Below are 24321 nucleotides of genomic sequence, written 5' to 3'. Positions count from 1 at the left end.
CTTGTTTTCCCTTATCTAATTCATGGTGCTATGCCACCTCGGCGTCCTGGCCTTTTGGTCTCGGTTATTCCCTCGCGCGGCTGGCCACGGGTTGATACTTCGGTATCCTGGAGTTGAATCGTTTGATTTTCTGATTTTGTGATTTTGATTTCTTTTTCTTGAGATGTGTTTGTGAATGGAAAATTAACGGCCGCTGGACATGTATTTACTATCTTTGATGTCTGATGAGTGACGAACTTGTACTTCTGGCAAGTCAATTGTAATAGAATTCTTTCTAATCATTTCTGGTCTACACTATATTATTTTGCTTCACATTCTCTTAATCCATTAGACTCCTAAAGTCTACACTAAAGATACTGTACGTGAGTAAGTTTCGCTGACCTCATCGTTCCGTTTCAGGCAATCAGGTTCCTCCGACCATGGGAAGTTACACAATCCTTTCCAACACTCTGGACTTGTGCAACTTCCCTGCTGCAAGGAGTCTATATACCTTTATTGCTTACTTTATCTATACCCTGTGAAACCTGGATTCCTCTACTTGGTCGAGTCGAGGCCCTGATGTTCCACACGATTTCGCCACACGCGTCATCGCCAGCCGCCAGCTCCAGCTCCACCTCTTATTCGAGCTTCGCGATCCTCAGCAGCTGATCTTTGATCTTGGACATGTCTACAAGCTGTAGCATTGTGAACACGTTCCCAATCCGGTCTATGTAAATCTGAGGCTTGCAATATTGGCAATTCGGTCACACCGATAGAGTCGGTGGGTGTGTCCAATCGGCGGATTCTACTACAAACCCTTCCCGGGACCAGAGACGGCCAAAGCTCACCATCTGGTCGACTATTGGACTGCTTCAACATACACTGTTGCCATGGATCCGCCTCATACACCGACTCCTGCACATGGAGTTTCTCAATCTCCACAGTCGCGCTCTTCTTCCCCTGGTGCAAGGAAGTGCCCCCAGCCAAACGACTACCCACTTCCTACTGATAGCAGATCCGGGAATGGTCCAATGGGCGGCACGGGCCAAGACCATCTTTCGGCCACGTCCACCGGGGCCCGCCTACAGACCCCCGCGCCCGATAGCGGTGCTGGCAAATCCAAGTCCAATAAGCGCAAGAACCGCAGACGCAGACCCAAAAATCGCAAGCAATCCTTCCTCACATCTGCCCCGGAAACGTCGCATGACCGGCCTGGAACCTCACCGGCAGCTGATGGTGCTAGAGAGCTGATGGAAGGCGATCGGCCAACCTCGAAGGATGGTCAGTCATTTTTCAAATTGGGTAGGAATTTAAGCAATACCAGCTTGGAGAGCGAGGCATTATTGGATCACAGGTAATTCTCCCCCACCTTCCTTCTGGAGCATCGTCAATTGGATAAATACAACCGTTGCTAATCCCACTTTCATCTCCTAAAGAGACCAACCTATGATGCGCCCCCGTCGCGACAGTCGCCAAACTTCGAATTTCCGTCCCAGCTCTCTAATATCCGGTGCTTTGCAGTCTGGCGATCTACGATCTCGACTCAGCCCTGGAGGAGGACAGTCCCAACAATACCAGGAGGAAGACAGTGACGGCTTCGAAGCCACAGACCGCACGCCTTTGGTGCGAGCTACACCAGGAGCGACATCAGGTCGGACTCGCTATGGATCAGACATGCGCACCAGTCCACTTTCCTCTCGCCCACGGAGAACATCAGGTCAAAAAACATCATCGCAATGCTCGCCGAACCAGAGCACATCCTATTTCCCCGACCAAGACCGCGACTTCGATGTTAACAACCCTCCCTCGATGCCCGGCACACCAAAGCTAGGGCCGGACATGAACTATGATGATGCTATGATGACCGGTATTGAGTTCGATTTTGCGCAGTCTATGGAAAATCACATGGACGCCTTCAATCGAGTGAATGATGCGGTGATCAATATAGACGGCTTGCCACATCAACACTCCGCGCCTTCGTCCGCTCCTGGTTCCCCTCTATATTCCCCTCATCCGGAATTCGGCTCACGACGCCACACGGTTGCAAATCTAGGTCCCCCGGAAGATGTTTGTTTGCCCCCAGATGGGTCAGAACTCGGAGATGAAAGTTTACATGTGCCGCGGGATGAGACTGGTGAAAGACGACGACGCAGACACAGACGATGGCCAGACTTATCGGTCTTGGAAGAATGGAGTCGAGAGGAAAAGGAGGAGCGCAGTGGGGATCTCCGCGTCAAAAAGATCAGCGAGCCAATGCTTATTGAGGGACGATTGCGGCCCCAATATAAGGTATGGCGCCGTGAAGAGGACGAGGCTCCTTATCGGTTCACCTACTTCAACGAAGAATTCCCGAGCACTATTCACGCACAGACTATCTCGGAGCTGGTGCAACCAGGGGGTAATTTCCGGGAACTGTTTATCCCCGACCCCCCAGAACTGGAGGATTCCTCGTCCGAGGAAGGAGATGATGAAAATCCCTCTTCCAACGATTATACTGCTGCTCATTCCTTCTATCCTGGTGGCAGTGGACCCCGCGTAGCTACTTCGCATGAAGAACTACGTGCTACGAATGGTGGAACTGGCCCGGGAGTATCAAACAATACCAAGGATGGCTATAATGCAACTCCAAATTCCACAGCTGAGACCAAAGGACATCAGCCGCGTTTGTCTGTCATCAGTGAGGGACACCCAGAATCCAACCGAGGCATCTCGCCGTCATATTCAAACAACGGCGTGAAGCCCAAGCGGTATGGGCCTCGGCCAACATTCTGGCTAGATGTTCTTTCGCCAACTGATGCGGAAATGCGAGCCATTGCAAAAGCATTTGGTATTCATGCCTTGACTGCCGAGGATATCATGATGCAAGAGGCGCGGGAAAAGGTAGAGCTGTTCCGCAGCTACTACTTTGTGAACTACCGCACCTTTGAACAGGACACCAATAGCGAAGACTACCTCGAGCCTGTCAATATGTACGTGGTTGTCTTCCGCGAGGGAGTAATTTCCTTCCACTTTTCGCAGACGCCCCATCCCGCCAATGTACGGAGGCGTATTAGGCAGCTCATGGACTACTTGATTCTCAGTTCTGACTGGATCTCCTATGCGCTGATCGATGACATTACTGATGTTTTCGGTCCACTTATTCAAGCCATCGAAGATGAAGTCGACGAGATCGATGAGATGATCATGCAAATGCACTCATCCAGTAAAGAAGGATCATCGAATGACAACGTGCTTCCCTCGTTTGCACCTGGTGAAATGCTTCGACGGGTGGGCGAGTGCCGCAAGAAGGTGATGGGACTCTACCGGCTGCTCAGCAACAAGGCCGACGTGGTTAAAGGGTTTGCGAAACGATGCAACGAGCAGTGGGAAGTGGCACCCAAATCCGAGATTGGCCTGTATTTGGGTGATATTCAGGACCACATCATGACCATGACAGGCAACTTGACGCACTATGAAACGTAAGTTTGACGCTCTCGAACCTTAGATCATGCATTTCGTATTGGGTTCAACATGTCGCTAACATATTTTACAGGATACTTTCTCGGGCGCATTCCAACTATCTAGCGCAGATTAACATCCTAATGAATGAGCGCTCGGAGCAGACTGCTGATGTTTTGGGCAAATTGACTGTATTGGGTACCATTGTTCTCCCCATGAATATCATCTGTGGTATGTGGGGTATGAACGTCAAGGTGCCGGGCCAGGATATCGATAATCTTTCTTGGTTCTGGTCGAGTAAGTCTTTCCTGTCCCTTTGCATTCATCTCTAACATGTTATAGTTACGGCCGGTTTGTCCGTCTTTGCATTGCTTTCATTTGTGATCGCCAAACGAGTCTACAAGATTGTGTAGACGAGGCTGCTCTCCACAAATCTGAAAATTATAGATACCTTGGTTGTATTCTCGCTTGGATATGTGATTCTTAAAATTTCTTTTCCCTTCTCCTGTACACGGAATATAGGGTGGCTCAGAGCATGCGGCGGCGTTGGGTTTGTGACGATATACGGGTCACACATTACGGGTTTTCTCATTTCTGCCAAACCTTTTCTTGTACACTATGTTGTGTTTGGTGTTTCTAGAATTGTATATAACACCCAATTTGGAACTAATCGAAAGATGTTCAGGCATTAGATCTACCAGTTGGCGAGATATATGCGTGCCATACCTATCCCAAGGTTCGGGGGGGAAGCCTAGTCAATACTTTTGTAGTCCACATCACATACGACATAGAAATTGTATCTTGTCGCACGCTTAAAACTTCATGAAATTCCTTCCATCATTATCTTACCTTCGTTCCTTGCTTGAACCACACATACTAGGGAATAATAGATACCTCACATGTAGTCCTGGAACCTAAGCAGGTACCAGGAACCACAGCACAAAACAATCGGTACGGTATCACTGGCTGCCTGGCACTTACATACTTTAGTGATGTTCTGATGTCTAGCTTTCGAAGCTATTCCTACAGTAGGTTGGATACAATCAACTAGCGTTTGGGCTATCCAAAATCCGGTTCCTAGGTGATGGAGCCTACTGTATTGAATTCGGCTATTTCCACTAATTATGAAGTCATCGTGAATAGTGTGTATTGCGGATACCGTGGTAATTCCGATCAAACCCGGGTTTTTGGTGGTGGGTGGCTGTTCGGCTGCCCTGTTTTATTACATGTATTACCGGCGGTGCGTCATCCTCGCGTTTTGCATCTCCCCAGATTCCAGATTTTGCATCTCGGCTTGTATCAACTCCAACGCTCTTTCGCTTTCTTTCGTTACTTTGATTATACCATTTCTGACTATCTCCACTTGCAATCCACATCATTCCAGTGAATTCCAAGGCCCGCATATCCCTTCTAGACCCATCCGCGTGGTCCCCTGCAGTGCAAGTGCCCCTTCGACCCTGACGTGGACAACGATCATTGGTCTCATCTCGGGCCCGGCCCTGACTCCCTCCACTTGTCAGCCACGACAACAGTTTTCACCCGAGGTCTTGGTCACCGACATCTCTGCAGGCGCATTCGGCAACGGGTGGACGCCACATCTCCTCACTTCTTACACAACAAGGAAACTGGTCCAACGTCGAGCCGGATCGGCGGCCCCCATCAGCCCCCATAATCCCGCCAACCAGCGTCTGGTATTGTCCGGAACCACCTTGTTCTAGACGTTCTTGTTTTTCTGGCTTCTGTGGGAAACAAAGCATGCGCTTTTCCAATCCAAAGCACTGCTCCATCGCGTATCCACTATCCACACCGAACTCCTCACCCTGCACTTGGTGCAATTAAATCCACCCCATCGTTTACAGTCCTCCCTTTCCGTTTTTCCGTGAGCATGTGGATATCGGCTATTTACTTTGCTGCACTGTCACTCGTGTAACAAGGTCCATTATCTCTGCAACATATCCTCGCTTGTAAACCGCGGCAATCCCTCATTCGCTCCTGTCTGGTTGCCAACAACTCATCTTTCACCGTCGACCCTTCCCTACCTACGTACCTACGGCTGCACCTTGCTTATTTGGTGCCCTTTTTGGGACTTTCATTCCTGCCCAACTTCTCCCGGCTCCCTCTCGGTCTCCTGACTTGTCTGCATCGGTCAGCACATTATGGCTGCGGAATCCGAGAGGCCGCCTTACTCCAAAGGTGACCCCGGTCGAACCAGAGGGCCCAGAGATGCGGAGACTGCTTCGGATCCCGCGTGTCGGTCGGCCAGGGAAGACATGACAGAGCTACCACAGTCCATGAAAGCCCATGGTCAGGTTATGTCGCAGATGCCTAAGTTCACCACCTCCAATATCCCTACTTCTTTTTCGACCTCTACAACCAACTCCGCCGTCTCGTCTCGCGAATCCTCCCCTGTCCGAATCTCCTCACGCAAGCTCAATTCGTCAACCACTTCTCGAGTGCACTCTCAATCTCGACGAAGCAGCCAAGATCGAAATAGTCCAACCCGATCGTCCTCTAACAGCAACTCCTCGGGCATACCTATACAATCTTTCACCTCGCCCAGCCCACGTCCGTCGGCGCAACTTAACAACCCGCCGATCTTTTCACCTCCTCCTGCCCCCGATCCTCCGGCCAATGTCCTCAGTCCTGAAAAGCCTAACATGCCATCATGGGCGGGAAATCGTCGTGCAGAGCATGAATCGACTCCTCCAAATACCTCTCACAAGAGGACCGCTCTGCCGCCTCCCGAGGAACATGGAATGGTGGAGCGGAGCACACCTCGTGTGGCTCCCAGGGGGGTCAGTGGACAAGGTCCCTCCCTGGAGACAGTTGAGGAGATGGCTAGTAATCCTTCGACACCCTCGAGTGATACAATTATCAAACCCGTGACTCCAGAAGATTCCCGGTTACACACGATCGATGAAGACCCAACGCCTCGGGCGTCAAAACAAAGTGTTGAGAGTGGGAGTGAGAGTGGTGGTACTCGGAGCTCAGAGCAGGCAGAAGACGGGCGCTCTCAAGCTACTGGAGGGGCCAAGACCCCGAAGACCCTCATGCCGCAGCGGTCAACTACCTCACTAAGCGCTGGTGCTCGCGGGAAGCCTGCTGATGGCTCGGTGCGTAATATGATTGTGGAGACCGAGACAGTCAGTTCAATCCCACAGGTGTCATTGGGAGTTGGGGCTGGCGAACGTGGAAATGCCGGTCGCGCTGAACAGGGCACTCTGAAGAACAAGAAATCGACCGATACAGTCAGGGCGCCAGTGGCTCGCAGTAATCCTCAGAAGAGAAAGCGAAGAACCAATCCTATTCAACCAGGTCCTACATCAAGCAAGGCAGATATATTTGAAGCCAAAGTTGCTAGTGCCGTGGACGAGGCGGACGTTTCCGATTCTGACGAAACATTCGTCTATGAGTCGAACCCGATAGATTATCCTCCTCGACGATACCATTCTCGGACGCCAAGCGCAACCTCAATGGCCAGCCAGGTAGATCAACTGGCTGGCCGAAGCCGTCTGCGAGAGGGTGTACACAGCGTGACTGGGAAGCGCAGCATGAAATTCACCAATAATACGTATAACAGCAGCTTGGATGGTGAGGCGATCGAGGCGGATGGCCGAGGCGCCTCCAGGGTGGATGGTAGCGGAACAATCACTCCACGGCACCATATTGCGCACCGTAATCGCAATGGCGATCACAGGTCTATCTTCGATAGCGATGGACCGTTTACTCAACCTCAAAGCCAGAAATCTCCCCGGCATTTTATTGGTGGACAGCGTCATTCACGAAACACCAACACTCGGTCGTCACCGAACTACAAGACCATCAATGGGTCCAAGAAAGCAGGCGAAATTTACGGATATGACTTTGATGCAGAAGGAGCTGACGATGAACGAACACCTTTGGTCCGTCCACCACGCAGTAGTCGAAGTGAACGCAGTGGCCGACGACCCGGTGGTAGCTCGCGGCAAGTTGAGTATATCACTCAACGAGAACGTGGATACTTCTCGCAGCTTGGATCATGTGTCGTGATTATCTTGCTATTACTCATCATTGCTGGTGGTGCAACCTCGTTCTTCTTCGCTGCTACCAAGTCACTTCTGGACGTGCAGGTTGTGGCCATCCAAAATGTTCTTGCGTCGGAACAAGAGATAATGCTGGATCTGAATGTGTCCGCGGTCAACCCGAATATCTTCCCTGTGACGATCGATGTCGCTGAACTCAACATTTTTGCCAGAAGTAAACATGTTGGTACAGACAAATTATGGCGCGAACATGACTCAGATGAGCTCGATCATTTCCCTCGAGTCAAAGAAAGCCGACGCCGCTGGCAGTTGTCCCAGATTGTTCAATGTCTTGGGGACATGGATTGCGTACAAGCGGCCGCGTCTGGTAATACTTGGTTCAAGTCAAAGAAGGATAAGGAGCACAGTAAAGATGGTGTCGACAGGGGCACTGATCCTATCAAAGACCCAGATCATGATTATCAGACCATGTTGCTCGGTCGAGTCATGGTCTTTGATTCCCCACTCTCTTTCCCGGCATCTCCTTGGAGTTACCAGGAGTCTACTTCCAAGGGACAGCTTCGTCTACCTCGGCCAGGCAACAAAACAGAAGAAGGCGGCACCGAGCGTTGGGAGCGAGTTCTTCAGCACCCGTTCGAGCTGATCGTCCGGGGTGTCATCAAGTACCAAATTCCGCTCAGCTCTCGCTACCTCTCCGCCCCTATCAGTTCAAGCGTTCAGTATGACCCCGAGGACGAAAGCCACGATCCAAATACACCCCCAAGCAATGAAACTGCTCAAATCAACACAAAAATACCCCCTAATCCTCTTCCCCTCGCGAACCTTGATCCACAACTCGAACGTCGGGTTGTGGTATCTAAACGACAGTTTACGGCATAACTTTGAAGTCTCTTTTAGCGATAGAACGATGTGCATTATTTACGACAGCCTTTTTTGGTCTCCGTGCCTTTCTACTTCCCCTTTATTGATGTAACGAGTCCGAATGAAGCAAAAGAAGCCCTTGTGTGTCAATACTTCGCTGTTACGTTGCTTTTTTATTCTGCTGTATACCTTTTTGCGGTTTCTTTATCCTTTTCATTCATGACGAATTGCTGTGTAACAGCGACTGAGACATGCAGGACGGCAGATGCCCGATTTTTTTCTCTTTTCCCTTTCTCTTCACTGTACAGAATCCATCTGTGGACTTGACTATGTGTTATGATTTTATGTCTGGGTCGGTAGGCAGAGGATCGCCTTTGCCCAATCCTTCCTGTCCTGGCTATCTGCCGCATTTCTTTTCCTTTGTGGAACCCTGTACCTATATTTTACGACTTTCCGATGTATTTCAACACCACGAACATACTATCGAGTGCTGTGGCACCCTTACTTCGATGGACTTTTTGTTTCTGCCACGCGTCTGGTATGATGTACCCACTGGATCCATTGCTTTCGGATTCTGGGCGATAATAACTCATGACGTGGCAACGTTAAAACCTCACTTCCACGGCTCCGGCCGGATCGGTCCGTGCCTTGGGATTCCAATGTTGACACTTTGCAGCTGCTTAGAATGGCGAAGAGTCTAGAGCTTCAAAATTCGGCACCTTTAGTTCAGATAACGGTACGTTATAAATCCACACGTGTATTTAGGAACATCTGTTCCGGACTAGTTCTCCGTAGCGCTAGCACTAAAGGACGCCATAGCGACGAAAGCGAAACTAGCTTACATGCGGCACAAACCCGGAAGCTCTTGCGCCAATCATTAGATGAGTGAGCTTGACCGCATCCACATCTAGGCTCCAAGGGCACCAGCTGCCGCTTCCATAAACAATTTCTCGCACTAGATAAGATATTAGATTGATGTAATAGATGATGGTCAAGATAAGCCGAGAACCCACCTTCGAGAAAGGCCTTAGGAAGATACTGAGAGCACCTGCGACGATTGAACAATGTATCTGGCGATGGACTAGTAATCAGACGACTTCTAAGCACGATGATCAACATACTCGATAAATAGAACCTATACTTCATCAGTAGCTTAAACGATGATATGCACAGCAGCAGTCTGCTGCAATATCGTCACTTGGCGTCCCGTCGATGGCGTTTTTGACATCTGCAGGATCGACATCCGGAAGCTACTGTAGAAGCCCCATTGTTGCCTGGTTGACGCAGATAAAACCCGCCATACCTAAGGCTAATGTCGCCTAGCTAAGCTGCCTACCTAGCCAACATAAGTTAAATCGCCGGCAGGGATTAATAGATGAATGAGACCCACTTACAAACCATCATGCATCCCAAAGCCCTCGGGATGTCAGCTTTCGGTACCTTTGCCTGCACACCGCTGTAGGTACCCTGTTTGGTTGGATGTGCCAATGCCTGATGCCATTAGTACATTGCACTTGTAGCCCTGGTATCGAATAAAGCTAGTATTAAGTACCGGTGTAAATGATATATATGGCAAGCTAAGGGCAAACTTTGGAAAGTGGACATAATCTGGGATACTACTGTAATACATCTTTATTAATCAGAAGATGAAATAGACTCCACTTGAATACTTGAAGACGGGGGTAGCAATGAAACCTTTAACATTCCACATATGCAGGTGCAATTATTTCATTTGGACAAGGTGCAACCGCCATTGTTACCTGCATAGTATAACACATTCCAAGCTTTGTGGAAATCTCGGAACTTGAAGCCCTACCTGGGCACTAGAATGAAATATATACACGCTGTTAAGGTCCCGATCTGTATCAATAGGTAGACAGAGTACGCACGAAAACAGCCCATGACAGCATTGAAACAGATCATAACACCCACCGAAATTCTTGTTGACTCGGCTCCAAAACTCGCGCAGTCTGAGAAATCCAATTCCTCTCCCCATTTTTATCATCATAAGCTGCTGTATTTCCCGCAATATTTGCAGCCAAGTCCGAAGTCATATGCCAAAGCTCATCACTATCCGGCAGAGCGAATTGTAGATCCGCCAGTGAAAGAAGGTCTCGACCAGATGATCGTGGTCCACAGCTCGAGTCAATATTGGCCGTATCTACTAAGACTTTGGTGTCTAGCCGGATCTTTCTGTATAATCTATACAAAGACAAGTCGAAACGCTTGACTTCCTCGATACCAAGCCAGATCAAAACCTCCGGGTCGACTTCTGGTTTGAATTGGGATTGGATTGCGGGATAATAGAACAATCCTCGCTTTTCACAGGTGAGAATGAGGGCAATTATGAGCCGGGAGGGGAGTTCAGGAAGAAGTCGAGTTAGTTGTAGATTTGATTGGTGGTTGTTGAGGATGAAGGAGAAAATGAGGTGAAGTAGGATTCCTTGGTATGTTGCCATTGGCCAGGGTGTGGGATTGAATGAAGAAGATTCAAGGGTTAGGTCTGATTCGTTATTATGATTTGACATGTCCCAGTTTTCCTACTGTGTGTTAATACCAAGCGAAAATTCGAAGGGACAGGCAAGTGAACGAACCTTTTGCTCATATATCGATAACACCAGGTTTTCATGTAGGTCTTTTGCAGTCTGTTGAGAGTTGCTTTCCTCCATCACCCATGAACCAATCATTACTACCGACTGAGCAAGCAGTGGTAACTCTTTATCGATAGTGAATGTCGCTGGGTGCAGGAATGGCCAAATTGGATGGAATTTGTCGAAATAAGCCTGGACACACGGGGCGATTCTACAGGGGCTAGTTTCAATTGCTTCTGAACGCAGAATAACAGCTGTCGCTTCCGTTGAGTTCTTCAACGGACTTTCGTTATCCAGCTCTATAGAAGGCAATGGACTTGTGCGGCCATTTCGAGAGGATTGTTCCAAATCGTGGCGTCGTGAGTTTCGGGTGTAGGAACATCGGATTCCCCGCTGAAGACACGCATCACAGGGAGACTGACCGTCACATTTTGACCGTCGTGAGCGACAATATGCACATGCTTGGATTGCCCGGGAGTAATGTAGCTCTCTGGTTTTATGGTGGGTGCGAACATGCTGCCGCATGGTGTCATTCCGGGCGAAGACACGATCACAAAAAGAGCATTCGAAAGACTCTTTCTTGAAGTGGCTTTTAGCATGTCTGGTAAGATGTTCCTTGCGTCGATAGCTTAGCCCGCAGCCAGGATATTGACATTGGAAAGTGGATTGTTGTTGTGTCATTGTAACCACTTCAGAATTGGGCGATGTTATAAAGAAAGGATGTGAGACTATTCGACGCCACAGCAGATCGGAGAGTCTGGTCACCAGCAGCTAGAGCGCAGCTCTAGTGAAACGGTATAACCACACTGGGATGCCGATAATAAAGGTTTAGCATAGCGATGGGATAGCGATGGGATACCGGAGTAGATGAGTCAGCGGTTGGAAGTGGTCAGTGAACTGAGTAGAGTATTACATAAGCGCACTGCACTGCTCCATCGTCCGATCAGCTTGAATTCATCCGATAATTGAGGTTCTTACATACTCCTTACGGAGTCTTGTCAAATCGGCAATGGTTTATTATGATATGCGGCAACTAATGTCCTTTTTGTGTTACTTCTTCTCTCTTCAATCTTCTGTATACTTGGAGAACATGAATCAATAGAACAAAGAACGCAGCGTAGTCAATAAATTTGGGACAGTATTTTCTGTATCTATCCTCCTCAAGGACTTTAGAGCAGAATATCCCATATATGGCAAGGCATTGGGAAAGGTTTTGCATAACACTAAGACGGGATTCACGTTAGTAGTGCTATCAATGGAGCTAAATAGAGGTACACACTTTAAGGCTTTGTCCACGAATGGACTGCCGCCAACTCTGGGGGAGCTAGGCTGATTATTTGTCTCTGATAGGATTTGAGCTGGCTTTGCAGGGAAGTCGGCAATTGAGGATGGATGTTTCAAGTCCATGTCGGAGGTCCGAGGAACATTGAGAGACAAATATGTGGCGTAGAAAGGAGTTTCGAAGGACTCGTGCGAGATAATAATGAAATAGGACTTAGGACTAATGTAGAACAGACAATATTGAATGCTGAGAACTATTAATCCATGAGATAGAATGAATTGGGGAGAGATTGGCTGCGAGTCAGTAAGAGCTCGTTAGTAATGACGCTAGATACGTATATGGGCCCCAGTTTCCTCTGTAGTTTCTAGCTAAGCAAAGTTAGGCCAAGCTTCTCCCAAGACCGCCGAGCCACGTAATCAAGCGGGGCCCTAGAGCTTAGGCGTAAATGCGTTCACCACAACTTGTGGACATATAGCCCAAAACCACTACTGGGTGATCTGATCTGTAGGTTGTATTGTGTAAGAACTCGTCTGTCATATCTGAATAGACCTCCGCAGATTATATCTCCACAAAACCATTACGAGTCGGTTCCATCTAAAGAAGATACATCAAAGACGGTCAGTCATCGTCTACTCCAGACCGGAGCCTTCGGGTGGGTTTTACTATTCGGTTAACTTTGTGTTCAAGTATCGCGCTCCCTCTATTTTCGCTACGACCTATAGGGGCTAAATAGAGAGCCAGTATGACAGCAAAGTCGCTTTATAAGCCAGTCATCATGCACTTTAGAGTCACCAGCAAGGAAATCAGTAGTATTTGATCTATAGTCATCTTTGGCAGAGGAAAGCAGAACTCGTGAGGGAATAAATTGTCAGTGATCTTCATAGGCCGCATTTGGGGCCGTATATGACCTGAAGCATCTCCAATGGGTATGACACCAGGGACATGCAAAGTGAAGCAAGCAAGCAAATAAACAGTTGAAGCGCAATCGCAATGACACGGATATCGTCTACCGAGTCCGTTGTATATACAAGATGCACCGCATCTAAGGGCGTTGACGGGGAAATCTTCATGACTCGCAAAATACCACACCGAAATTCCAGAATCAGGATTGCAAAGACAATTTTATATGCTGGTAGACTCAGACAGCTCTCTGCTGGTAATGGAATAGCCTCCAGACGCATTTCAGTCCCTCAAGGCGGTCGTTTGCATCTAGCAAGTCGTACCACCGGGTACGTTGGAGTTTCAGGACGTGCCATGGTTGGTCTGGAACGTTGGATTCCTCGGGGTAATTGCTTTCACCGTTAGTGAGGACTTCGAGGTATCTGCGGTGAACTCGGAGATGCAAGATAGCGATATGATGGTTAATAGACGAAATCATGTAAATCTGAACAAATTAGCCGGGGTATACAAAGTCAGAGGATCACGGTATCATACATCATCAAATGGGCTATCCTTAGCCTTGCCAATCTGCATATACCGCATACGCTTATCCCACAGACTAGGACCAGGCTGAATCATTTGCCATTTCTCGCCACTAGAAAGCTTGCGCATGGCACTCGGCCGGCGCGCCAAAGAAGTCACAAATGGATGTTCGAACTTGTGTCTCTTGCGCGCGCTCTCCGCCTCCGGGGCGGATGTCAAAGGCTTGTCTTCACTAGGACCGAGCAGGGAGTCGGGAATAGGTATTCCGTGAATACCAGGTCCATTCATGAGACCTGCCAAGATTTCATCAGCGGGGGCACCACCAAACCGCGGTTTGATTGTCCACCATTTTCCCTCTCCCGGTCGCAGCTCTAAGCCCCCCTCACGAGCGCGCTCCTGCGCAGCCAGCAACATGCCTCCAACTTCACGAAAGAGGTCACAGATCTCTCCGAGACCTGTCCCGGGGGCGTCGCCTTCGTTTCGGAAACCGGTTTCAGGACGACACTGCGCGATGAGAACGGGTCCCTCTAGGATACCATTTCGCGCGGTCTCGCGGTCTCGCGGAGATCGCGCCGACTGCAAGGACTGTCGGACTGGGAAAAGTAGGTTCTTGACTGTCAGCCGGGGTGGCAACGTGGGGATAGTAACCTGGCATCCAAACGGCCAGGCGGCCATCTCGATAAAACTCCTGACGACCTCATCACGGCAATCCTCGGGCATTTCGCTGCCGGATCCACTGCGACGACCTGTATACAACTTGACAGTGGGATGCGGGGCCTTTTCACGATCGGCGCTGCCGACCAACGTCGCTTGATCCACGTCCATCGTGGAATCTGTCATACCAGGCTGGCTATCGATCTGCATCTCATCCTCCTTGTTCTCAGCCTCGGATGGTGGGGTGCGCTGCGGCGTTGCCGGGCGTTCAAAATAGTTATCCAGACTTGTATCCCAGTATTGTGCCATTCGCTCCAATGCCGCCCAGAACTTGCGTGACTGGGTCACGCGGACCCGATCGCGACCCTCGCGGAGGGGTAGTCGGGCGATCTCTCTGAAAACATCGTCATTGTCTAGCAACAACTCGTTCTGCAGTACTTCGAATCGGTCATTTGGCGGGTATGGGAGTCCATTGTTCATCAATGGACGGGGTTGGGCGTCTCCGGCGGGGACTTCCGGTGTTGGCTCCCACGGCATGGGCGGGGACTGTGCCTGATCCTCTGGGAACATGTCTTGGATGTCGACATCGCGATCGACTTTGAGATTCAGCGCGGCGAATCGTTCAAGGGTGATATCTTGGGGTCGTTTGATGGAGGCCAGAAGGTCGGGTAGGTCATGCAGGGTCGAATTGGCGGGGTGGGGGACCACATCCGGAAGCTGATAGATGGGGAAGTCTAGCGGGGTTGGTCGAGCAGGAGCATCGCGTTCCTCTTCTGGTTCTTTGCTAACCGAGGCCAGGCCTGTATATGGAAGAGATCATTGATTAGTTTCGTGTAGACACATCTCTCGGATCCCGGAGGGGGAAGTTTACCCAGCCCAGGGCCCCAGCCAAACATAATGGAGACGGGTAGATTGATTCAGTAGAACGTCTCACATGCTCTGGGGGGTTCCAGAACAGAATCACAGACTCAATAATCTATTTTCCTGAGATCCGAAAAGCGAACCAGAGGTATGATGAACTTAGTAATGAAGGAGAAGTGGATTTGGGATTTGGGGACTTTTGAAAGTGGGGAAAACACACTACAGTCTGACCAGTTATCTACACATCAATTCATGTCGATCCTCGTGATTGTCTATATGATGGATATGCTGAGGATCATGACAACCTGTCAGCTAGTCTATATTAGGATATTAATGCAGTCATGAAAGAGCATCAACGTTGACACCATCGCAGCATGGATTACATAACGTGACTAATCCAACATAATGTAACTCATTATTGTGGACTTCATTAAGTTCATGTCCTCCAAACAAAGTCTGGTTCTACTCCAATTGCTAAAGCTAAAACATCTGTTTCGCCTCATTCTTCAGATCAACTACACGAGACGCTGTTCTGCAGGGTATCACATTTGCACCGACCCCGGGGTAATGATCGCCCCATAATGGCACTCTGTGGGCCCTATCATTGGTCCGGGGAAGCTAAGCGCTGGTCACTCTCACACACTGGTAGCGCCAACGTAAATTTGAAACAGGAAGACCACCCCTGGTAACCGAGGGGCAACGAAAGAGTTAGGCAAGCTTCGGAGGGTATAAAGGAATCTGGTGACCAGGATCTGGCGTGATGTGGTCCTGTTTTGGTTTCCTCCGGTTAAGCTTCGCAGCATTAAGTACCGGAGGTGGTAGTATCATCCGGCACTCCAAAGGCTGCCTGGATTCGAATGATAGCATCAAAACGATTATGGCACCGTTGCGCAATCGACTCATCCCCGTAAAGTGGAGGTTCTGAGGATGTTTCTTTGTTAACCTTCCTCGCTTTGTCTCCCTTCCATGCCGGGTGAACAAAGACTCTTCCATCTACACCCCACCACACCGCACGGACTCGACTGCCCTTTTATCACAGCCTGTAGGCTTGATCGACATGTTGAATGCCTCTTCGGCTAACCCTTCGTATGTGACGACCTTCGCAGGAGTGCGAAATAAGGATCACACGGATCTGGCCGCGGTTGTGATCATCACTTCGGTTTTGATTGAAACGGTTCACACATCGGAGACCATCACTGAAGGTGTGACGATTGCTCGCAGTCTAACGACTGTGACAACAGAACCACCTCCTCCCCAGACTCCTCATCCAGAGATAGTTCCCCAGCAAAACTCTCTGACGTCGACGACGACGAAGGTCGAGACCACGCAGATGACTGTTGAATCACTGACCAGTCAGTCATCGACATTCTCTGAAAGTTTGACAATCTCGACCACCTCGACTACATCAAGTTCATCATCGCTACAGGTTCATGAGCCTTTCCACACGTCTGAAGTCGAAGTCTCCTCTTCGAATACAGATATTCACACGAGCGTTGGCCGCTCGACTTTGGACAGCTCTTCGAGTTTAGAAACATCATCATCTACCTGGCCAAGTGCTTCCATTATGTCAACAAGCTCTACCTTCCAAAAAATGACGCCGGTTGTAACCTTCTCATCTCATTCGCCAACAGCTTCCCCTTCTACGACCCTGGGAAGCGCCTTCGCAGAGTCAAGCACCTCCACCAATGAGTCGACAGGAGACAAAACCAATCATCAAAAAGTAGGCGCAATTGTTGGTGGAACCCTTGGAGCCGCAGCATTCATCGCACTTGGTATCCTAGCTCTTTACTTCTTTCGTCGCAGGCGATGGGCAAGCCCACACAAACGCCAAAACAGCAGACAAGGATTGCTCCCAGATCGAGACTCCCCAAGCTCGTTCATCAGTCACACCCGCAAAATTTCTCAGCCATATTTTTCCGACAAAGATGGCGCTGCTTGTATTCCATCGGCTCCTGTTTTTCCTCCCCAACGAAATTACTCACTTCCGAATCACTCTGATCCAGCCTTTGGGGCCGCAACCCAAAATCCGTACTTGGAAAAGGTCTATCTCCCGGGCGAAAGCAAGTATAGCTACACGGAAGATGCAAACGAAGACCTCGAGCGCAGCCCTGTTTCACCAATCATCGAGATCTACCCCCCGTCTCGCTCGGTATCAAATTACTCCCAGGAGTCAAGCGGTCCGGGCTTCTTGGATTACCTTAACGAATCATTTCCTAGCTCTCGTCATGCGAGCTCCTACCGAGCTGGTGAGAGTAGCTTGACTCTCCCTGATACGTGTAGCCAGGTTTCGAAATGTCTTGACACACCCAAGGCACGTGATAGCATTCGCAGTGACCCGTTTGACCTCGAACCACCTGCCAATGTCTTGCGCAAGGGGCCGCCTCTACCTTCTCAGTCTCACTGGAGATTTGGGCTCTAAGCCCCCGCACCTTTCTTATTCTCCGTTTCTATTTTTTCCTCCTTATCTGTAACGACTGAATACCCCATCCTTTTATGCACGTGCCGTCTCTTTTCTGCTCCTACAATACCCCCTCTGAGAAGCATACATGAGGATCAAGTTTTGAATTTGTCATGGGATATCGGCGTTACCAAGGCTGGCTTACTTGGGTTGGCGTTGATTTCTGGGTTGGTGTTTTGGAAAACTGAGCGCAATTTTTCCATCTTCATTTTTCATATTTCAACGTTAATCTTTCTATTTCTTTCATTTTCATTGTCATTTCAATTTACTGTAAAGTCAAGGAACGCTACATACCCACTACAGCACATTTACCCTTAATGAGTACGCAGACAAGAATGGTATTGGAATATAGAAGGGGCTTCGAAAGATACAAAATCTCCCATGTCAAACTGCGAATTTATTTTACAGACCCGCACAGGTTCACAATCGAAATTGCCTTCACTTATAGGGAGGACGACGACAGTCAGTCCATGCCTCCCAATAAGACTCGGAAAGAGAGAAAGAGTGTCTATAATCAGCAGAATATTAGCTAAGCGTGATGCAGCGGAGGAAGAGGTTACTAGGCAATCTTCGACTTAGGGACATGTATATGCTTTAATGCGATGTGATATTCGATCATGTCCACACAAGTCTGACTAGTGGATGAGGGTGGCATTCTAGACAGTCTTGACGATGTCCCTGACGATAGCCGTCGAGATCTGACTGTGGAAAATCAGGCAAGCAGAAAGCCGAAAAAAGTCGATATGCCAGCAACTGGACCCGCATATCCTCCAACTATTATCAAGGTTTTGCCTGGACAAAATGGCAGCATTTCCTCGTTCACATCGTCCCCGCCCAGGCCTTGACCTTATGCGCCTCTCATAATTACCGGGCCTCATGACGCAGCGGTGAGGGAATACTGCAAATGGCTAGAGCCACGCGCCACAGAGGAGGCGTACAAAGCTGATTTCGGTCAAAATTGTCAGGTGGGTTCAGAGGACCACCTAGATCTTTAAAAAATTATCGAGAACCCAGACCCTGGCTTTTTTGTTCAGCAAGGGATCCAGATTGGAATGACCCGTCGCTTCGTCCATGACATAAATGAGTGGGCTACAGCGATGAAATCGAGCACTTTGATTGACCAGACTGTTGAATAACCTCTCAACGGTGCCCGGTAGACTTAACGACCATATTTCTTACAGAACCTTAGCTGTGGCTGGCTTCGCAATGCATATTTATATGGGTCGTTGAGGAAGGAAAGGGAGTAAGAATTGAAGAGGTCTTTATGGAGAGGGAGGATGTGCAGGAGGGGCCTTTGCTTTGGGTCTTGAATAAGCAGCTTGCGGAGGAAGAGGCGGCTAAATCTGGAAGGGGGTCTCACTTCAAGAGTTGACAGCCTATTCATAGTGTGCGCTAAGGTCTTGACAATGGGGTCAGGAAAGAGTCTCAGTGTAAAATAAGCAAGACGATTTCGATTTAGCCTGTCGATTTTATTTCTCGGCACTTCTTCCACTCCGCTCATCTTCATAGTGTGGAAGGAGAAAGGAATTGTCCCAAAGACATGGACACGTGTGGGACAAGAGCAGTCAATTTATCATAGGTAGTAAATACAAGTTATCCTCCCCGAAACCCTGCGTCAAACGCAATATTCCCATTTCACCAACCGCCACAAAGTCTACCTAACAGTAGTTGAATTAACCAAGCTTATGGTAGTGAAAACCAATCTCTCCGCTTAAGGAAAACTACTAGTCGGAAGGCAGCAGCGCTTGCAATCAGGGTCGCTAGTGTCCGGTACCTAATAGAATCAGTAACGGGAGTTGTTTGATACTAGTAAAATGATCGCATGGACATACCAATTGATCAACACAGTCAGCTTCCTGTGGCCAGCAGACTGTCAAGCAGATATTTGAAGTTGACGAGTCTCTAGGAGCAGCCATGGTCGTTCCAAAAAGGAGGATAGCTATAAAAAGTTTCATCATCTCAGTGACTGATTCGACAATTTTTTCGATAGAATATAAGTCGGATCACCCAGCGAATTGTGCCGTTGAAGTAGTATAGACGAGAAGAGGTATGAACGAGAGAAGAGATATGGCGAGAAAGGATGATTGCCGTCCTTTTATCTTCCTTATAATTGCTTGTTCTGTCCGGTGTCTTTACCGCCAATCAGCGCAAAATCTTTTGTTTAATGTCTTATGTTATCTTATGTTACAGTAGATCCATGTAGCCAGCCATATTCCTGCAAATCATTACCGCACTGGGTTATGAGCACAACCTGCGACCCCTTTTTCAAGGCATGATGGTCCACGTCTGTAACGCTCAAAGTCAGTCAATTGGGCAATACGGCGTAAATTTGCCGGACTAGCTTCAGGTTTTTAAAAGAGGCCATTATGAGCTTGAAAGAGTAGGCCAAATGCTCAGGACGATTGTGGTGGATGCTGTGCTTGCAATTTCTGGAGTCGATGTAAAATCACCACAGACGTGGAAGGAAAGATTCCAGCTTACATACCTACCAAAGTTACTGTAGCTCTCAAATTAGACCAGTATTCTGACGTAGGATCAGCAGGATGGCTCTTGCAATGCGTCTCACGCTTCCGTTCCAATGCGTAGTAGTGCCCACCGAGCGGATAGTTCAAGATAACAGGCTTTCACCCCGCCAATCTCGCTACAGGGGGTAAAATGCTTATGATTACACCCCCAGGTGAATGACGCAGGCTTGGAGCGCTCACATACTGATAGTCAGCTAGCTAAGGATGGGCCCCCGGAGATCATCACTCCATGACTATTGCTTGTTCAGCCATGGGTGATTGAGAGCCAACCAAATCCCATTTGCTAAGTATCAACCATTTAAATTATAGTCGAGCTTGGCCCCACTACGACGTCAGGTGTGGTCGCACATGATCCAAGCTGGAGCAATAGTCAGTGCTCGTGAGCCAATCATAAAAGGAGTGGTCGGTCTTCATGGGTACACTACAGATGCTGAATCGAAGTCTTTGATCGGACTAATTTGCAAATGGCGTAAGCTAATAAATATTCGAAAATAAAAGTATATTGAATCGAATAATATAATAGAGCACAATAAACAACAAAAACCACCTCAAGAGCATAAACAAACACTCCAGCCATAACGCCTCAAATCTCGACAAAGATAGCAAATTCCTCAGTCTGGGTATAGAAAAACTACAAATATTCACTATCAACTCCACTACACCAGAGCGACCCCCAAGGCGAAACCTTAAATGCCGCATCTGCAAAATTGGTACATGCACTTCCACCAGCAGAGGTATAAGCCTGCGCCGTCCCATTGGTATTTGTGCAGTCCTCAGAAGGAAACACCTGACACATGGCATTGGTAAAGTACCAGGATGCAGGCGTCTCCAGTGTTCCCGCATCACAATCTGTCGATTTACTTCCGCCATCTGTATACCAGCGACACCAGGTTCCTGTTTCAGTGAAGGCGGAGGACAGACCGCTGTGGAGACCGAGGCAATTTGATGAGAAGTCCAGGTTTATTCCTGAGAGAAGGTAGTAATCGCCCTCACAGTCTTTCTCGCTGTACATCGTCACTTCCCAAGGACTGTAGGATGATGTTGAGGCGGCGGCGGAGGTGGTCGTGGAGGTGGACTTTATGGTGCTCGTTGTTTCCGGGTTGGGGGATGAGCTTGAGCTTGTGTGAGTTGTTGTTGAGTGGGCTTTAGAAGATTTTGAGGTCGAGGAGGCAGTTGTGATTTCGACAACGGAGGTTGTTGGTGTTGTTGATGTAGATTTTGTCCAAGATACTGTTGTGATTTGGATTATCGATGTCGTCGAGGTGGTGGCAGACTCTTTTTTGGAGGCTGAATCGGTTGTTTCTTTCTCTTGGATGCTTTTCGATGTCTTGGTCGAGGTTGTTGGCTCCGTTAAAGTAGATTTTGTCTTGCTTATAGTAGCCTTCGATTTCGTCGAAACCGTCGTTACAGCCCTCGCGGTACTGGTGGAAATAGCCACAGCGGCTGTACCCGTGGCACATCCCGAGTTAGAATCGACAGTATTGTAGCACTGTCCCACACTTAGATTACACTACAAATGTTGTCAGCTAAGCCAATCAAGTACAAAATCTCTCGTTCTTACCTTGCAATTTGTGCCAAGACAAGGATTCAAATCATCAAGATCTGACATATTACTCGGACGTACGGTACCAGGTACCTGCGGCCCACAGATAGCGTCCGGAAGCGAGACCGGCATAGGCGGGGATCCCGAGCTCAGACAAATGAAGGAGCCCTGATCCAGCTTATTACAGCCATTCCAGCCAAATGTAGCATTATTGTACGCCTTGATCTCATCAACTGTGATCTCATATCCGTCTGCGATAATCGCACAGGTGTCGTCAGCCTGAAGGGTATAACTGTAGCAGAGACCATCACTGCCTGCTTCAGGAGGTAAATCAAGGGTCCCAGATGAGCAGCAAACGGGCTTTCCAGCTGTTGGAGTTGAGCAAAGAGAAGAGTCTGTGTTGTATTCGGAGAACTTGGTCGTCGTGATGCCACATTTTTCGGCTAAGGTGGCACAAGTATCGCCAGACTTGATTAATATCGACCAGCAGGCAGTTTCACGCTTCTAAAGTGTCACTTGTCAGGATTCAAGTGTGAAGATGTGATTGGCACGAGAATACTGACTTGAAGTTCGGCGGCAGTACTTGATATCAAGATGAACCCGCACAAAGCGAGTATGATGTGAATAATAGCCATCCCCATTTTCATTCCATGCGTAGACGCGAAAGAGAGTTGGGAAATAGTGGGAGGGTGATACTTTTTGCTTTATAGCTCGAAGGGGAAATTCATTGCACTTACCGGATTAGGAAAGGGATGATGCCGTTCATTGATGTGGGGGCGAATTCATTTGAAACTTGGGAGATACTATTTAGGGAATCCGATCACCTCAAAGCGGGGCCACACTAGACAAGGATAAACCCTCTATGCTAAAAACATGGGATGCAGCTGTAAGGCTGTCGACAAAGAATGGCAGACCACATGAACAGTGATAGCTGTAATGTCCTTTGTTTCACCCTGAATCTCTGTCCCTGACTGCACGGCTACAATGGAATAACACTATTTGAAACGGTGCATAAGTTCCTTTGGGATGTGCTGTGGCTTTTCAGTTGACTGATTCGAAGTACGACAGGGTTGACTGGACAAGTCACCAAGCCACTACAAAGGCAGAGCCGCATCGCTGACAACCAATCAAACGATAGTATCGGTACCTTGAAAGACTTCGGTCTCACCATCTCATAAAAGAAAGACTAAGAGGCCCCCTCCACATTCCTGTTCATAGCGAAGCTTCTTATTAGCACCAAGGAAGCGCATACTGATGAGCCCCGAATACCAAAGAAAGGACCAGTAGTGAAACAAGTCATAAGTGCTATATCCGTAGACGCCAGGGACGAGGCCATCCGATAGGCTCACACTAGGTACCAGAGCCCCCATTTTACGATTCAATCGAGGAGTACTGACTTATCATTGGGAAATTAAAGGTTTGATACTAAATAAAGCATAGAGCTTAGAAATGTCTCTAGTCGAGAGAGCCCTGTAGAAGTGTGCAGACTAGACATTGGAATAGCAAAGGATCACTTGAGTGCACGAATCGACGCCGAGCGCACACCTTGCTTTTGATTGAAGTCGAACTCAAAGCATGACTAAGAGTCGGACTTTGTCTTGGTGTACTCGCTGTCCAAAGCTCCAGGCCACTCACTCGGCAGTTCCTGTACCAAAAACCTGAACAAGGCAGCATTGACCTCTGTGGGCTTTTCAAACTGCACAAAATGCGCAGCATCAATAGTGACCTCCGTCAAATTCGAGCAAGACTCTCTCATAGGTTCGACGAGGCGCGAGCTCTTTGTGTCACACACTAGATCCCATGTAGCATGGATGAACAGTGCGGGCTGCTTCAACTTTCTCTCTCGACTTCCATTATACTCAGCGTTCCGCTTATGGTGCAAGTAATAGGCAGAGCCACCCCAAAGGCCAGTCTTCTGCATGTCTTTGGCGAATGATTCGTAAACATCATCAGCAAGCAGTGACGGGCCGGTCATTTCCACGCTTGGTGGTTTCGGAAGGCCATTCAACCACCCGTTCTTGCGAACCGTAGACATCATGACAGGGGCATCGCGTTCTGGCCGCGAAGCTGGCTTTGTCGTGATTGCTTTGCAGAAACCAACAACATCACTATTGAACCATTCGACGGCATTTTCGAAACTCTCCTCGTAATGCTTCATGTAATCCCACTGTCCGAACTCGTATTGATCCACCGGATATGTTTCACGGTTCACCAGTGGAAGAAAGGCGTCCCAGCCTAGCTCGATAGTCGAATATGGTACGCATATACTCACGAGAGCCTTCACGGCTTCCGGGTTCTGGATTGCGACCGAGGAAGTCACACCAGAACCCCAGTCATGACCCACCCAGACGGCAGCCTTGCGGCCCGTGTCAGCTAGCAAGGCCATCATCCCCTCCACAAGAGCTTCTTGGCAGTAGTCATCAGCGACATGCCGGGCGGTTGACTGCCCATAGCCAGGCATATCGGGGGCAATGGCTCGAAAGCCTACTGCGGCAAAGGCATTGAGCTGGGGTTTCCAGGTGATGCCGGTAGCAGGCCATCCGTGAATGAAGAAGATCAGAGGACCATCGACTGGACCAGCTGCCAAGTAATGAATCTTCTTGTCGCCGGCGTATGTGACATAATGGTGCGTGAGGGTAGCCATAATGGGGGTTTTGAAGCGAAATGGTGGTGTTACGGAAAATG

The 24321-nt window shown here is 48.8% G+C and overlaps 7 protein-coding genes across 7 annotated transcripts; 3 read left to right on the top strand and 4 right to left on the bottom strand.

Annotated features, from left to right (window-relative positions):
* Nucleotides 1–869: 869 nt before the first annotated feature.
* Nucleotides 870–3830, top strand: N7503_003591 (magnesium transporter CorA family protein; the record flags this gene model as incomplete). Its single annotated transcript, XM_057063138.1, has 4 exons — nt 870–1333; nt 1416–3437; nt 3512–3714; nt 3760–3830. 4 exons carry the CDS (start codon nt 870–872, stop codon nt 3828–3830), a joined length of 2760 nt encoding a protein of 919 aa, XP_056924053.1.
* A 1743-nt stretch (nt 3831–5573) lies between these two features.
* Nucleotides 5574–8318, top strand: N7503_003590 (putative phospholipid metabolism enzyme regulator; the record flags this gene model as incomplete). Its single annotated transcript, XM_057063137.1, has 1 exon — nt 5574–8318. The coding sequence occupies one exon, from the start codon at nt 5574–5576 to the stop codon at nt 8316–8318; it is 2745 nt and encodes a 914-aa protein (XP_056924052.1).
* Nucleotides 8319–10219: 1901 nt separating this feature from the next.
* N7503_003589 (Zn(II)2Cys6 transcription factor domain-containing protein) lies at nt 10220–11416 on the bottom strand (the record flags this gene model as incomplete). The annotated part of the gene is made up of 2 exons (XM_057063136.1): nt 10220–10840; nt 10895–11416. 2 exons carry the CDS (start codon nt 11414–11416, stop codon nt 10220–10222), a joined length of 1143 nt encoding a protein of 380 aa, XP_056924051.1.
* A 1895-nt stretch (nt 11417–13311) lies between these two features.
* N7503_003588 (uncharacterized protein) lies at nt 13312–15145 on the bottom strand (the record flags this gene model as incomplete). The annotated part of the gene is made up of 3 exons (XM_057063135.1): nt 13312–13557; nt 13608–15049; nt 15121–15145. 3 exons carry the CDS (start codon nt 15143–15145, stop codon nt 13312–13314), a joined length of 1713 nt encoding a protein of 570 aa, XP_056924050.1.
* Nucleotides 15146–16167: 1022 nt separating this feature from the next.
* Nucleotides 16168–17529, top strand: N7503_003587 (uncharacterized protein; the record flags this gene model as incomplete). Its single annotated transcript, XM_057063134.1, has 1 exon — nt 16168–17529. One exon carries the CDS (start codon nt 16168–16170, stop codon nt 17527–17529), a length of 1362 nt encoding a protein of 453 aa, XP_056924049.1.
* A 3195-nt stretch (nt 17530–20724) lies between these two features.
* On the bottom strand, nt 20725–22277 carry N7503_003586 (LysM peptidoglycan-binding domain-containing protein; the record flags this gene model as incomplete). Its single annotated transcript, XM_057063133.1, has 3 exons — nt 20725–21603; nt 21655–22140; nt 22200–22277. 3 exons carry the CDS (start codon nt 22275–22277, stop codon nt 20725–20727), a joined length of 1443 nt encoding a protein of 480 aa, XP_056924048.1.
* A 938-nt stretch (nt 22278–23215) lies between these two features.
* N7503_003585 (alpha/beta fold hydrolase) lies at nt 23216–24280 on the bottom strand (the record flags this gene model as incomplete). Its single annotated transcript, XM_057063132.1, has 1 exon — nt 23216–24280. The coding sequence occupies one exon, from the start codon at nt 24278–24280 to the stop codon at nt 23216–23218; it is 1065 nt and encodes a 354-aa protein (XP_056924047.1).
* Between the last annotated feature and the right edge of the window lie 41 nt (nt 24281–24321).

This window comes from Penicillium pulvis (genome assembly GCF_028828015.1).
Source record: "Penicillium pulvis strain IBT 33274 chromosome Unknown contig_1_segment0_segment0, whole genome shotgun sequence".
NCBI classification, from domain to species: Eukaryota; Fungi; Ascomycota; class Eurotiomycetes; order Eurotiales; family Aspergillaceae; genus Penicillium; species Penicillium pulvis.
The sequence above is the reverse complement of the archived record's forward strand: the minus strand, read 5'-3'. Positions and strand labels throughout refer to the sequence as shown.